General features: G+C 41.2%; 2 protein-coding genes across 12 annotated transcripts in view; one reads left to right on the forward strand and one right to left on the reverse strand.

Annotated features, from left to right (window-relative positions):
- Positions 1-1,705, reverse strand: part of ciz1a (cdkn1a interacting zinc finger protein 1a) — a 13,196-nt gene extending 11,491 nt beyond the window's left edge. Inside the window, exons 1-2 of one of the 2 annotated variants that reach the window (XM_050052890.1) lie at positions 1,547-1,705; positions 826-1,083 (exon numbers count right to left, since the gene is read on the reverse strand). In XM_050052890.1, coding sequence (XP_049908847.1) covers positions 826-989 — 164 coding nt within the window. In that variant the 5' untranslated portion in view covers positions 990-1,083; positions 1,547-1,705. Of the gene's footprint in view, positions 1-825; positions 1,084-1,541 lie in introns of both variants that reach the window. The other variant, XM_050052891.1, reaches the window with a different exon arrangement.
- A 3,149-nt stretch (positions 1,706-4,854) lies between these two features.
- The window catches only part of dnm1a (dynamin 1a), a 69,042-nt gene continuing 57,774 nt past the window's right edge, over positions 4,855-16,122 (forward strand). For all 10 annotated transcript variants that reach the window (XM_050053120.1, XM_050053122.1, XM_050053126.1 and 7 more), the window contains exon 1: positions 4,855-5,240. In XM_050053120.1, the coding sequence (XP_049909077.1) occupies positions 5,080-5,240 (161 nt within the window). In that variant the 5' untranslated portion in view covers positions 4,855-5,079. The remainder of the gene's footprint in view (positions 5,241-16,122) is intronic.

Here is a 16,122-nt window from a genome sequence, read left to right on the forward strand (position 1 = left end):
TCTCTAAAGCAAGGCCCTTATATATATATATATATAAAGCATAATTATAAGGCTACGAAAACCAAACAAATTTTATTTTATAGCGATTATACACTTATATAAACATATTAATGGGTAGAATATTCAGATTCAGATTTGACAATAAACCATGCCAAATATTACACACTGGCCCTTTAAGGACTTCACCTCAGTGGACATTTTTCAAAGAAACATTAAGAAATATCATTTAAGCTTGGCTTTGCCTCGTCATTTGCTGCCTCCGTTTATAAGTCTTATTTTGGTCTTTTATACTATTATTTATTTATTATGTTTACTGTTTACTTGTTGCTTCTTCTGTGCTGTTTTAATCCTGCTCTGTTAAACCCTTTGGGCTGCACAGTTGTATGAAAAGTGTTATGTAAATAAAGTTTGATTTGATTTACTTTTCATATACCCATTACACAGTTTCAAAACCTAACAGTAATTGATCCAGAAAGACAATGTTGTGGTCACATTTACAACTTTTCCACAAGGTATGCCAGTGCTGCTCAATTGGGACAGATATAAATGTTACTGTATAGCTGCAGGTTAGTTTACTTCACAGGTAAAATCATGACAAAGCCAGAGCCTTAACTGGACGTCCCTTCACTAATGGGTTAAGGCACGACCAAGCTGCAATACTGCATTTAAATTAAAACACTGCACACCTATACGTTCTCCCAGTCACCTAAAAATCTTACAGCCTGGCAAGTGTTGTGGCAGGGCGTCCAGCTCAGCCATCACCTTCCACACATACCTCATAGAGAGGGCCCTGCCTAATCCCCGGCCTCGAGTTAACGTCCTTACCGCTGTGCCTGATGGTGATGGTGGGGGACATGGTGCCCAGGTGGCGGCTGCGGCGGAGGGGGAGGCGGAGGCTGCTGCTGGAAAAGTTGCTGTAGCTGCCTCAGGTGCTGGTGAAACTGTTGCTGTTGCTGCTGCTGCTGCTGATGGATGTGTGGATTGAACATTACGAGCTTATATTTCCTCCGTTTACGTTACACCGTGAGTTGACAGACCAGCAGGTGCGAGGTGCCAGTGTTTTGACACTCGTTATGTATATCTCTGGATGGGAAGAGGAATCAAATCTTGTGTGATAATGTGCCCCGCTGCCAGAACAACTCTTAAATGTAAAGACGCTCTCAATAACAGTGTGCGCACCTCCTCAGACAACAGGACGCTCTCATATTTCGTGATGACAACTGGCTAGTGCTAGCACGTAAGCAACAATTTACTTTTCTGTTTACTTAAGCTAGCTCACTCTAATCTCCTCACTCAGTTTGCCAACTTTAGACAGAAACAAGCATGCTGATATTATGTTTTTAATAAAGAGCGGCATCTTATTCCAAAAGTAGCACAAAGTGGAAATAAAGGACAAGCTGCACCTGCTATGAAATGAACGAAGCTACATTAGCCGCAGCTCAGTGACTGAACCCAACAAGTTAGCTTAGCTTAGCATCGAACTAGCTAGCTAGCTCACAGACAAAACAGCTGCGCCGTCTGGGACACTTTCTGCATTTTACCTTACCCACAGTTGCCAGGACTTATTTCTCAAAGAGGAGGTTGGCGATGGTTGTTGATTATCCAACTAAAACCATAGTAAAGGGTTGAATACTTGCTCTCAGTCCCGGCCAGTGCAACTCCCATAAAGCAGAGACTGAAAGCAGCGTCCTCTCTGACTGAGGTGAAGTTAGGGCACCCTGTCGCCTCCTGGTGGCTGTCTGGAGAACTGAACATACTATATGTCTGCAATATAAAATGTTAAAGACTAATTAGATTAAAAATGTAATTAAAACTGTAGATTGTAGATTTAATGAAAATTCGTAGTAAGATTTCTACATTATATTTTTACACTAGTTTATATGAATAATAAGTATAGTGGACCACCACTGTTAAACTAACCTCCAATGGTCATTAAAAACTGAAAGAGAAATTTAATTACTCTGAAACAAGCAGGGGTGAAGTCAAGTAATTTGGGACATTTATTGGTAGTAATTCCAAAGAATACCTTGAGTATTAATTTCAGGGCTTGTTGTGGTTCTCTGCTATATTTAATAATAGAAGATATGTTGCCAAAGAAAATACTTTAGAGGCATTGGACCTTCAAACACATTTAGGATTCCTTCCTCGCTCTGATTACATGTTCAGGTAAAATGGGACATCCATGTTGTTTTTTAAATGGTAAAACAATTAATCAGTTTAGCCATTATTTCAATAAATCATTGTAACATATCAAATAATCATATGTAACCTGTGGCTATTCATCAAATAAGATTGTCCAACTTTTCTGCCATGCTTTTTCTGCTCTTTTGCTCCCTGTTTCCTTGGTGCCATATTGTCTACAATGGACGTGTGTGTGTGCTTGCATGTGTGTACTAATGAAGGCTAATTTTGTACTATTGTGGCTGACATGGACTCACTGCATCATCTTTAATCTTTTTAAAGCGACATAAATACTAAGCATGTCTGTTATATTATAGGGTGGCACACAGTAGCATAAGTCATGATTTAATGGCACCTGCTAGTCTAAACACATGTTGGTTTCACTTCAGAAAAATGTCAAATTTCTGCACATTTTTTGTCCCATTCTACCTGAAAGCATTAGGTACTCACTCAAAAACCCTTTTACCATAAAAAATAAAGTGTATTGTGAAAATATTTTGATTATAAGTCAAACATTTAGGCCTAATAAAATGCAACATCCTACAACCAGTCGTTATCATACTCTCATTATTTTAGCTGCACAATTCCTATTCCCAGAAAGAGAAAATCAACATGCCACATGGTTTATCATGAACGTTCTGGGACCAGTGGGTTTTTGAAAATTTGGTGTGCCCATCCTAATTACCTCAGACCAATGAAAAGGATTGTTTTATATAAAGCACATTTCTATTGGTGACTGGCTGCTAATATTTAAAGAGCACAAGATGTAAAACCTTACTTGTCCCACATTACCTGACTTCACCCCACTTCACAATGTCACTTCATTGTACATACATTATATATACTATTTTTTCATTGTATATTGTGTTTATTAGCCTATTGACACTTATGCCTACACTTAATCTGAATAATGTATAGTACCTACACTATGAATGCGTGTTTTTAGGATATAATGACATAGATATGCACATGGTTCGAATTACGGGGGAGCCTGAAAGCATCATCTGAGACGTTTAGGGGGAGCTCAAAAAATTGTCCATATTTGTGTAACTGGTTATATTTTATTTTCCCGTACATTAAGGTTTCTGAAACAAAATAAAACAATTAACATAAATATATCAATGGCATGTGTTCATTTGCTCATTATATTTCATTTTCCAAAATCTATCTTCACAAATTAACACAATTCTTTGTCTGTTCCTACTGTGGCAATCCATACGACACAAATTACTGGGTTTACGTAGCCACCTGAACTTCTCATCACAGGGTTGTTTTGGCGCGGTAAATCGTAAAAAAAAAAAAAACCCCAACAGTGTTTTCATTCGGTGTTTTGGTCTGTGTTTTGGCCAAGCCTCATACAATTTGGATTCACCAGACAAACAAGAACGACAACGAATGATAACAACAGTGCACCGACTTCACCTAGTAAGTGAAAGTGAAGGGACTCACGTCGCCTTCGCCATTGTGAGCATTTTTACTTCCGCGGTGGTGTCTGTGTCACTCTGCAGTTACACCTCCACAACGCTAGTCGGCGGCGGAGGTTTCTGTGAAGTGCTGTAAAGTTTAGTTAATTCAAAACACACATTAAACACACATTAAACATGTCTCAATAGAGACAATTTCAAACACAAGTGCTTGATTTGGCTCCACTATAACTCGCAGCATTCACATACAAACACTTGTCTTTATCTGGACACATTTCCCCGCAAATCCAACATGCTAACGTTATTAGCACAAGCCTATGGCATTTTACATTGTATAAATTAGCTTAGCGGCTAGCGATCTTTCCCTATTCTCATAAAAAAAAAACAGGGACAACAGCAACATTTAACAAAGGTAACGCGACATAAATTGGCTCCATTACAACTCACAAGTTTCACTGACAAAACAACTGTCATACTACACACGTTTTCCAAACAAATACAAAATGCTAACGTTATTAGCACAAGGCTATGGCATTTTACATTGTATGCGCGTGCATGTGACCTGTTAAGTCGTTGTGCGCACTGGAAAATAGGGCTCCCCGAAAGCCACTGTGTAAGTCGAACCCTGGATATGCATATAGGCCTACTGCATTATAAACAAAGGCTTACGTTTCGTTTCAACAATTCAATTCTGAGCATCGACCACTTAAGTTCCTGCATTCTGGTGAATTTTTTTTTATGCACCACAATGTGTGCCTTTTTGCAACAATTTATGGTGTAAATTTCATTTATTGTGCCAAAATAAAAGTCCTCTACTACTTTAATGCTATTGTTGGGGGTGACAAATGCATGTGTTATAATACTGAGGGGAACATGAGTTTAAAAACCAACATACCAAAGAGCAGAGTGCCCCCCTGGCCTCTGTCCACGGTGCTAACATATTCAGCACCATGGACAGATCTGACATCTGTTTGGGCAATAACATTAAATACAGGATGCAAAATTTCCCATCTGTCAAAATGCACTTCAACATGATTAGACTTCAGACTTTGGAGCGTCAAAAGATAAAACCAAAAACGGGATTTCCTGTACTGTAAACGTGACAATTTGACAGGCAATTACAGTGAGAGTATAAAGCCCGTGTCACCACCAAGCGGTGAGCGTGAGGAACTGCAGGGATCTCTCTCTCCTGAAAAAATACAAGAGATCATCCTCATCCTCCCCCCCTGCGGCGCTCGGTGGAGAGGAGTGTGCATGCTCGGTGCTGGAGAGAGTCCGACAGCTGAGGTGATCTGACACTCGGAGGAGGCGCAGTCAATGAGGGACCGAGCCAAGAAGTGAACCGGTGTGCGTGCGGTCCAAAAACGCCCTCTAAGCGCGAGGGTGGCGAGGAGGGACTGAAGAGGAAAAAATAAGAACTAAATCCCTCCCTTGCTCTGACACAGGAAGATAGACTGCACATTGCATCGCAAAGATGGGGAACCGGGGAATGGAGGATTTGATTCCTCTGGTGAACCGCATGCAGGATGCCTTCTCCGCCATCGGCCAGAACGCGAACCTGGACCTGCCGCAGATCGCCGTGGTGGGCGGCCAGAGTGCGGGGAAGAGCTCGGTGCTGGAGAACTTCGTCGGGAAGTAAGTAGCTTTTCCAGGCTGCAATGCATGTTGGTGCATCACACAAGCGGCCGCAGTCGCTTTCATTTCTACACCTCAAAACATCCTGGTCCCCATCCCCCTTCTGAGGCAGGTTTGAATCCAACGCACAGGCTTCAGTGGATCAGTCCAAATCGGTGCACCTTTTACAAGTCTTAATGTTTTATCTTCTTCCCCAACACCAAGCCAGGAGATTATTTTGTTAGGCCTACATAAATCCCCAGCGAGGTACATCTGTAATGCATTCAGGGAACCTCACATTTCTGTTAAACAACTTGCCATTTACTACTCTAAACCACCTCTGAGTATGACTGGTACAAAGAAGGCTAAGCGAGTTTCTAAACTTAGTAATATTGTCCAAAATGACACAGCTATACACATGCTTATATTATAAATCTGATGACATCTGTCACAGAGGCAGGGTCAGTTTACATGCTGACTTCCTGCAGAGCACATACAGCTACAGGCAGCTTGGTGGATGTGTTTGTTTCTGTGGCAGGGCTACCATTTTGTTGTCCTCAGGCTATTTAATCCTGACCAGGCAAGGGTGCAGAATGATGCTTGCTGTGTGTGAGTGTGTGTGTGTGTGTGTGAGAGCTTTCAGTCTTGCAAACATGCACAGTTTTTGCTCCTGTCAGAGCTGCTGCTGATGATGCTACAAAACAAAGCCAGGGGAACAAATCTGATCTGTTATGCTGCAGTATGACCTTGCAGAGAGAGAAAGAGAGAGGGAGAGAGAGAGAGAGAGAGAGAGACGGTCCACCTGAGCTTTGAGCCCTTCCAGCTCAGCTCATCCATCTGTCTGCCAGTGCTTATGCTGTAAGGGGAGCTTACAGGCAACAACATGGGTGTCATGAGCTAACTGTTGGTCAGAACTTGCTTGTATTTCACTTGATCTCAAGATTTTTTAGTGGTTTCATAGACTTTTAATTCATCAGATGCACAGTGTGTGATTCAGCAGTATTTCCTGCTTAAGCAAGGTCAGTATATGTGTGCATACTGTGGCTCTGAGCCAGCTCAGTCACCCCCACTTTAAACATGGCCCGGGTATACAACAGGATTCATCTGTGCAGCAGCTGATTTTACACCATCAATCTCTTTCCTTGCATTTGTTTGACAGTAGAGTCAAAACGTTCACCATGTGGACAGAGTGCTAGCATGTCAGGCATGCCTGTATACGTGTCAGTGTAAATCTACACGATGCTACCTGTGGGAGGCATATCAGTTATGTTCATAAAGTGGTGACTTCACTTTGAATGTAGCTTATGTGCCTTTCAGGGGATTTAAAGGAGTTCTCCACTGTTTTAGAGTTGCACTCATACAACATTGTCTGACTTCCGGATGTACACTATAGGTATAAGCTATTTCAGCTGGCATTTCCCTCCCCTTCTGCTATCTGCATGCTAGCGTTTGCAAGGACACTATCGCTGCATCCTTGGCTTAGTCCCACCCAGGATGACTGTGATTGGTTTAGAGAAATACAAAGCATTTTTTGCCAATACCAGCATGATGATGAGTGCTTACGGACCTTTCTCTAGCACTGACATTATACTGTGGAGATAGATTTGGCTACACCAGACTAGACTCGCGATTGACAGTTAAAAGAATGATAATCTAGGCACTAATTCAGCAGCATGGTGGTGCAGTGGTTAGCTTTGCCGCACAGCAAGAAGGTTCCCAGTCCAAATCCAGGGTGGGGGGTTTAAACCCAGGGTGGGGGAGCCCTTCTGTGCAGAGTTTACATGTTCTCCCTGTGTCAGCGTGGGTTTCCTCCAGGTACTCCGGCTTCCTCCCACAGTCCAAAGACATGCAGGTTTCTATGTGTCAGCCCTGTGATAGTCTGGTGACCTGTCCAGGGTGTACCCTGCCTCTCACCCAGTGTCAGCTGGAATAGGCTCCAGCACCACCGCAACCCCTAACAGGATAGCGGTTACGGAAAATGAATGAATGAATTCCACTAATTCTTTTTCTTTTAAACCTGATGCCTACATTACCCACAGTGCAACTTGAACGGCCAACAGTTGGGTCATAGATTTGGCTGTGTTATGCTAGTTGCAGCTAATGCATGACATCACTTGAGAACCTTTATCAGATATTAGACAGCTCCCTCTGGAGCTACAGTAGGCTTTATAAAACTATGCAGTAGTACTGCCTTTAATGTGTAAACAGACTTTGATGGATTAAATTGGAGTCCATGTCAGTTGCTAAATACCCTTTAATATGGGAAATACACACTGGCATTTATAAAGCAAGCTAAATTAAGTGTTCTCACTATTCACAGCCTTTATTTTATACTTTCCTCTTCCTTGTCAATAAACATTTTTATGAATGTAATTCCAAAAGCAGTGTTTTGACAGCATCCTACAGTATTGCTTTTGTCACTTGTGTCACTTTTTGGTAAGCCTTTCTCAAAAGAATCAAGGTTTTTTTGTGTAATTACTTAAAAGAGTCTCTTAGGAGGGCCACATTCTGCTGCACTCACTGCACAGCTGTAGCCATGGAAACAGCTTGCGCCTAATTACGTTGCCTTACTCGAGGGACCAGTGGTTTACACGATCATGACAGGAGGTGGAGAAGGAAGAACTGAAATGTTGTCACAGGGAATTTATCAGTAATAAAGATGTTAGATGATTTGTTTGTACGTGTCAGTGAGCACTGCAGTCTGCATCCTGTCATGCAGCGTGTGTGTGTTAATGTATGCGCTCCCCTAGTCCAGCTGCAGTGACGTCGCTCGGGTCCTCCCATCCTCCTGCTCCTCCAGTGTTCAACCCCCACTGAACCATTGTGTTTGCATTATCTGGCCTGAGCCAACACACACTTACAGCATGCTGTACTGTGTGTTTACAAGTCACAGCATCTCTTTTCTCCGTCTCTATCTTAACCTCCCTGCCTCTCATTCAGAAATTCACATTGACAGCTCCAAGAAAGTCATTTATTGTGATGTTTCTATCAGACCAGAAATCTTGTTAGGCTGTTATTGAACTCCTTGCTTGGTAATCTATTTTACGTTTAATAAAAACTGACAGATTTGTTCTCCCTCTGCTTACGGTTAGCACTGACAATCAATACTAAAGTATGTGAGACTTATTAATGGCAGAGAGACATTTACACCATTTTTTATATAAGGCATATTAGCTGAGCCGTTTGAAGCATGGTTGACTTTCTTTTTTTTATTGATTTATGCAAAAATTAGCAACCACAGGACTGACACAGACCTTGCTGGAAGAGCTTACTGTAGACACTGTTACTCCCAGTAGTTAACTGTGACACCTCTTCTCTCAGCTGGATTGGATTTTAATGCATGCCTGGCAAGGGCAGCCAACCTCTTAGTGGTAGGCAAGCTGTTTAGATATGCCGCACTGATGGCACGAGGGAACATCTAAGGACACTAATCAAATTTATCCTTTCTCTTTTATCATCTGTCCTTCAGAGGTTTTGATCCTGCTGTCATAATTTGTCCTTACAGTCAACCTTTGTTTTCATGGCTCGGTTTTCTGATTATCACCTCAGTTCAGCTTTACTTCTTAGCTTTTTCTTCTGTCTCATTCAGTTTAGATTCACCTCAAAGGTGCTTTGTTGCTGCAAAAAAGTGCAGCAAGGTTAAACTTGAATTACAGAGATACAGGCTCTCAGTTATGAAGCAATTTATCTTAAAGTCTGCATTTTGAAATAATGTGGGTCATTGCAGTATTTTTCTCTATTCATTGTTTTCATGTATGCCTTTCTCTTGTCTTAGACAATGACAAGTTGAGATGTATTTGGCTGCCTTTGGGGACTGCTCTTTTTTCCTTTTCTTCTTGAATAAATAGCAGATTTTCATTTTAAAAAGTGTCTTTAAATAAAGTATGAAGTACTAGTAATTTTGTTTAGGGGGTGGTAATCTTTTAAGAGCTGCAATTAATAAGTATTTTCATTGTTTTCTGATCTTTTGAATAATTTTTCAATAAAGCGATTAATAATTTAGTTTTAAAATGTCAGACAATAGCACAAAAAAAAATGCAATCAGAAGTTCCCGAAGCCCAAAAACAAGATATTCAATTTGCAATGATACACAAGCAGTGCTTACAGCTGCAAATATATCTGTTGTACCTGTACACACAGGTTAAGCACTACTCTATGGTATATTCATCTTCTGGTTGTGTCCCATTGGTCCTCCTGTGATTTGACAGTAAAGAAGACATCTCACAAATCTGAATATGAGCACCTCCTCCGTTTCCCATCCTGCACCTGTCACCCAGTCTGTTTTTATCTCTCCCATGAGTTTAATTAGCAGAAACAAAGCAGCGAGCTTTACTGGTCTCCAGTGCCCAACTCATGCAGCGCCAGCTGGGTGAAACCTGTTAGTGCAGGTGGAGGTGGAGACGTTTGGCCACAAGCTGACATTTGACTGAATTTAACATTATTACGCGAGCAGTGCGACAGAGTGAGAGAGAGTTTTAAAATCATGAAGAGTCACTGTGAAAAAGGAAAATATGCATCAACATGAATACATTCAGTAAGCCAGCGTGGCAGATTCTGTCCTCACAGAGTTTCTTTAGCGCTCCACACTGTTTTTATTGCACAGTTATGTCCTCCTGTTTGATTTATACTGCACTGTTATACTGAGCAGTATCCACCGATATGTTTCACTATCCTGATTCTGAGAATGGGTCAGACTCATTTAACTTTCAGCACCATGGACAGCTCTTTAAAAACAGTTGATACTAAATCAGTGCCATAGATGCTTTCCCCTACAAGACAACAAATACTGAACATAAATGATCACCTTCCAATGGGAATAACTTCTTTTCATATCATAATGACACATTAATTGGTACCCCACTTTGTTGTCACTATCATTGTAAAAGCAATGACATAAATAAGACTTTAGGAGTGTATTAAATTCATGTCAGCATTTTACTGCTGTTTCTGTAGAAAGGCCCTGAGGGAGAACTTTTTGCTTTTGCTTTGCTTTGACAGATGTAGGATCACTAGCTGACAGTGGCATACAAATTGAGAAATTAGTAAAAACGTCACACGCTGTATGATGTTCACCTGAAGTGCACTCAAACACAGGAGGATGCTGCTGCTGCGGCATGGTGTGCAGCTGAGCCAACTGAAGCACTTTGTTATCAGTGAATGCTGCTGGCACTAGCACAAACCAGGAACATAAAACTACAACACAGACGTTTTTCCCTCCCTGCTGCCATCTCTATTCCATCCCCCACGCAGAGAGATTAAGTTAATGATATATAGCTGGTTTCATGTATTACATAACACGGAGAGGGCCGGAAGCATTGTGATGAGAAGCAGCAGCTTCACTCATGTGAAAGACAAGGATGGTGCAGTACTCCATTAAAGCTTTTATTCTTGTCAAATAAAGGAGGAGCGAGTGAAACAGGAACACAGAGGAGAGGAGAGGAGTCCTTCAATGACTTACACAGGAACCACTCAGCATGCATATTAAATATTGAAATAAACACTGTATGGAGCCTATAGTTTCCAAGTTGGGTAGAGAAAGCAGATAGATGTAGGATACATCAATCAGACAAATCAATCTGAGCTAATGCAGTAACACTTTATTTTACAGGTTCTATAGTTTCCTAATGATTTCCTATAAAGAAACTTAATATTAAATATTTCTTAAGTCTTATAAGTGTAGTTTGGTAGTAATAATGGGTAAAAGGGAGACATTGTTCACTTGCACCTCCAGTTCATTAATTCAAATTAATCGCTATTACAGTATAAGAAAGAGTCTTTGAGTCAGTGCACAGAACGTCAGCTGAACATGCAAAAATGTAAAAGTCACCTACAATCAAATGTGCACTTTCCAATCAATTTTTAATTATCACAATCTTTTATATTTATCTAGCCCTGTAATTGACTGAAGACCTGTCCAGGGTGCACCACGCCACCCGTCGCTGTGACCCCGTAAAGGATATGAGGTCACAGATAATGGATTTATTAATGGATTTATCTTTATCATGGTATAAATGGGTCTTTGTTAGTTTTTAATGCAGTTCTTTCAAGGAAATATCTCTGGAAATGAACAGCTGCTTATACACTAAACACAACTATTAAACCACTATATAACTGCCTGTTTCTTTCTTCAAACCAAATTAATAAATCACAGTAAACTGCAAGGAAATCAAAGTTTCAGTGCACACTATGATACTAGGATTGACACGATTTAATAACGTATTACATTAAAAACAAAAAGGAGTGAACTATGCATTCTTCCATTTTGAAATAGCCTAAATAAATCAGTCATTAGACAAAAATGGCCGTGTACTCTAAACATTGTGTCTATGTCTATGTCAGTTCTAGGGCTGCAACCAGTGATTATTCTTGTCATCAATCTCATGATTGATTAATAATTGTTTAGTCTGTAAAATGACAGAAAATAGTGCAAACTGCCCACCACAACTGCAAAGTGCAAAGCCTAACGTGACTTTATTTAATCGCTCATTTTGTCCAACCAACATATTAAACAAATAAAAGTGTCCGTTTGTTGTTTGGCATTTGTGCTTGAAAAATTACTCCAACGATGTATAGATTCTAAAATAGTTGCAGATTATTTTCCTGTTGATTGACTCATGAAATAATTCAGCTGCTCTAATTTGTACCAAATGATAACGTTTTTTCCAGAAAATATATCCCAGGATTTTCTTTAGCATACTACTGGACCCTTAAAATAAGTTGCCACTCCTTAAGTCACTGCCCTGTTCAGTGAAGTCTTTCTCTAAGAGTGAACTTGTGAACTATAAAAACAGTGTATGGTCACAGTTAGAGTGAGACAGCAATCAGTTTGAGTCAGAGGAAGAGAGGAGACCATTTGTCCTGATACTGCTACAGAGGATTACCACTAATCTCTGTTTGGGCCGCAGTTTACCTGCAATACATTCCCTCATTGGCTCTGCTTTAATCTGGATGTCCGCCATCCAGCAACCAGCCATTTCATTGGCTCAATCTACCACTGTAGCTGACAGCAAAACGTGTGTGTGTGTGTGTGTGTGTGTGTGTGTGTGTGTGTGTGTGTGTGTGTGTGAAGTGTGTGTGAAGTGTGTGTGTGTGTGTGTGTGTGTGTAAAAGTCATCACCAAAAAGCAGTGTCACGGTCTCATCTATCCATGACTCAAACACTACTAGGAAGTGAAATTGCCTGGTTGAGCTGGTTCACTGATGTCAGAGCTGTTATTGCTGCACGCATTAGAGCAGGATTACTGTAGATGAGGCTCAAAGTCTGACTGTGTCTGGGAATCGGAAGTGATGTGACGCACATGGAGAGGCCAACAGAGCAATGTGTTGAGTTTGAGTTATTAGAATGAGGGAGGGAGTAGAGCAAACCTAAACAAACTCACTCTTAAGTTGGAAATTCCCTCTTATAGAGCAAGTCCAAGCATAACCAAAAACAAAAGTTAGAGGGCCCTTTGCTGCATGTCATCCCATCTCTCCCCCTTTGCTGTCACTTTTCACCTTTACTATCAAACAAAGACAAAGAAGCCCCAAAATAATCTTAAAAAAGTGAGAAATAAAAGAAGAAGAAACCCAGTCTGGAAAACTTTGGTCACTGAGGCATTGTCCTGAAAAATGTGTGATTTAACACATTCATTTAAATTCTAAAATAGACATACGCATTCAGTTGTTCTCATATTACATCAGCATTTTTATGGAAAGTATGTTCCCACTTTACCTAAACGATAATGTGAATGAACAATTTATTTTTTTTAGAGTGCTTAAAGCTTGTTTCATGTGTGAAGCCCTTTTGTGCTGCTGTGACATCTACTTAAGCAAGAAGGTCGTCTGTGTGTGTGTGTGTGTGTGTGTGTGCACTCATCCTTGTATCTGTGTGCAATGTTTGTACACCACTGAATGTGCACAGTTCATAACACAGAAGCAATGAGTCACTACGCCACTGCAGCTGGCACCCACTGGACGTGTGTGTGTGTGTGTGTGTGTGTGGTAAATGTCAGAGAGCGAGTGAATGGGTCAGTGGCTGAGAGTTAATTCACTAAAATCATTTTGTTTCAAACTGATGCTTAAAAAATAAATTAATGTAATGGGCTGTGACTCTCCGACTGTGATGCTTGCTGAGTGTGTGACCTCCCCTGACCCTGATTATTGATTATTGATCACTGAAAATCAATTAAGAAGCTGTTAGTGGGTAAAATAACCAGGCAGGAGTATCTGCTATTGGTTAATTTACTGACTACAATATCTGACAAATCAAGGCACTGCATGATACTGCATGATTGACTTGACATGATACGATATTTCCATAAAGTTGTCCTGCCTATTGATTTGCAAATATCCCAAAATGATCCAATACATCCAGAGATATTAAAGGATTGCTGCCACTATGTAAACAGTATGGAAAAATCTCAGAAGGTGGAAACATTTCTATTGCGTCATGGTGTACATCTTCATATCGACCAACCCTAATGGATAAATGGATGAATGGAAAGACAGATAGATGATCCATTAATTGATTTATAGATTATACTGTATGATATCATACAATGAAGTGGGTAAATGTTTCTGTAAGAAGTCAGAGTGCTCTCAGACACCGACTGCCGAGTGCACTTATAGATAAGTGCTTGTTGAAGGTATCTTGATGCAACTTTAAAATCTCTTTCCAAGTGTCCGCCTCATTCTCCTGTTGCAAAAGTATCTCCATTTCCCCTTCTCGTCCCGGTTTGCTCCCTTTTATTTAATTTTTTATCTCTCCTCTGCATCTCCCCTGTGTGGGGGTTGTGTCGGTGCTTTTGGCAGTCACATGTGTGCTTTCATACTCCACCTCACCGTTTCACTGTGGGGGGATGAAAACACAGGAGGGTGGGGGAGGAGGGGCTGTCACCCTCTCAGCAGGATTAGGTAAATGATGAGTAGACAGAGAGAGAGTCTTCCCAGTATTGTGGAAGTATATGTGGTGATATACGATGCATGTGTGTGTGTGTGTGTGTGTGTGTGAAAAGCTGATTCCATCTGTGGCTTCTCCTCTGATTTGGAGGATCCTTGTAGTGGCAGTTTGAGGGGAGGATGAGGAGGAGTGGAGTGAGAGGAAGACCCGCAGTTAGGGCCATCTGTCTTCCATAACAGGCATCCAAGTGGGAGAGAGTGACAGCCACATACACACAAACTTCTGTACACTGGCAGGCCGTCAGGTAGACCAGCAGATGGACGGACAGAGAGCAGGGTTTCCTTTGTTGGAGAAGGCTGCATTAGTAACAGCAAACATTGGAACAACAATGAAGCTTCCTATCTGTGCTGTGTCCAGTGTAGCAGGTGTGGAGGATAAGCAAACATTCGCGGCTATGATGTCTTTTCAGGCCTTTTTGACGAGCACACAGTTAAAGCTTGTTTGTCATATTATCTCTTGTGCATTAAGTGACATACTGCAGGGTGGTAAAGGATTAAGAAAGACTGATCTGCAAAACTGAGGATCCCGCAGTTTTATGAGATTATAACACCTAGAAGCAATCATGCAGAAAGGTTTACTTTGATGGAAATAGCAATCTTGTGTCACCGTGATCATTTTAAAACCAGAAACAGTCCCGAAATTGCCATTACCAACCCACCAGACTCCATTTAAATAAACTGTAATTTTAGCGTGCATAGAGCCAGTACATTTCACATCTAACTGAGTGAGTCAAGAGTTTATTTTAATCAAACCAGAGTTGGCGATTGTTGGAACAGGGGGAAAGATGAACGTGATCAGTTTTTGTGAGTTTTATTTTGTTTCTGTCAACTTTGAATATGGTGATTTACAATGATATAATTACTGTTTATTTTAGTTGAGTTTGGTGGGATTGACAATTTCAGGGCTGCTTTTCTTCAAACAATCAAACAGTCTTTGTAGGAATGCTTTCCTTAAGTTGACAGATAATATTCTGAAGATGTCAGTGGCAAAAACAAGCACTTTAAGTGGACACAAATTGACGGTGTGAACGTGCCCTGAGTGGTTACATTGCGTCCTGTTTTGCTGCTGCAATCCTCAGTGGCCTCGATAAATTGACCCCTTGCTAAGTCCCGCCCTCTGACGCAGACTGGCCAATCATAACGTAGTATCGGGCCGGCTCAGACCAGGGTCTGACAACAACACAGCTGTGTTTCCTTCATTCTCAGGCTGGTTTTGTGGATTTGGAGCTAAATGTTGCGCCTGGGGCACGTCATGTATTAATGATACCCGTTACCTGGAGAGGTTGGAAAAAGATAAACGTTTCTTCCCTGTTCCAAAACCAAAAGCAAACCCTGAAAAGTGTAGAGTTAGCTAGCTAGCTACTGAAGATATAGCCTACTGAATGTATACACATGCTGCTTTTTAATGATTATAACAGTGTAAAAGAGACCGACCCTGCTGTACAGGAACTAGTGAAGGGAAGCAGGGTAACTTTGCTGATATTCAACCAGCTGTGTGTCATTGCATCGTACGCAGATGAACATTGTTTTTTTTTGTTTTGGTTTTTTTTAAAGATATTTTTTGGGCATTTTTAGCCTTTAATGGATAGGACAGGCAAGTGTGAAAGGGGGAGAGAGAGAGGGAGTGACATGCAGCAAAGGGCCACAGGCTCGAGTCGAACCTGGGCCGCTGCGGCAACAGCCTTGTACATGGGGTGCCTGCTCTACCACTGAGCCACCAACGCCCCAGATGAACGTTGTTTGACTTCACCTGGAGATCCCTGCCTGTCTGGTGGCGGAGATCATGACATGGGGGCGAAGCCAAACACTGTTCATCTGCACACACTGTGATGCCACACAGCTGGTTCAATATCAGCAAAGTTTCCCTTTATATTCATTGTCTTCTGTGGCGATCAGCAGTGATGTGGTGGTTCACTTTTACACTGTGATCTGTAGCCTATAGTTCAGCTTTAGCTTCTAACTATCTT

Source organism: Epinephelus moara, chromosome 9, assembly GCF_006386435.1.
Source record: "Epinephelus moara isolate mb chromosome 9, YSFRI_EMoa_1.0, whole genome shotgun sequence".
NCBI classification, from domain to species: Eukaryota; Metazoa; Chordata; class Actinopteri; order Perciformes; family Serranidae; genus Epinephelus; species Epinephelus moara.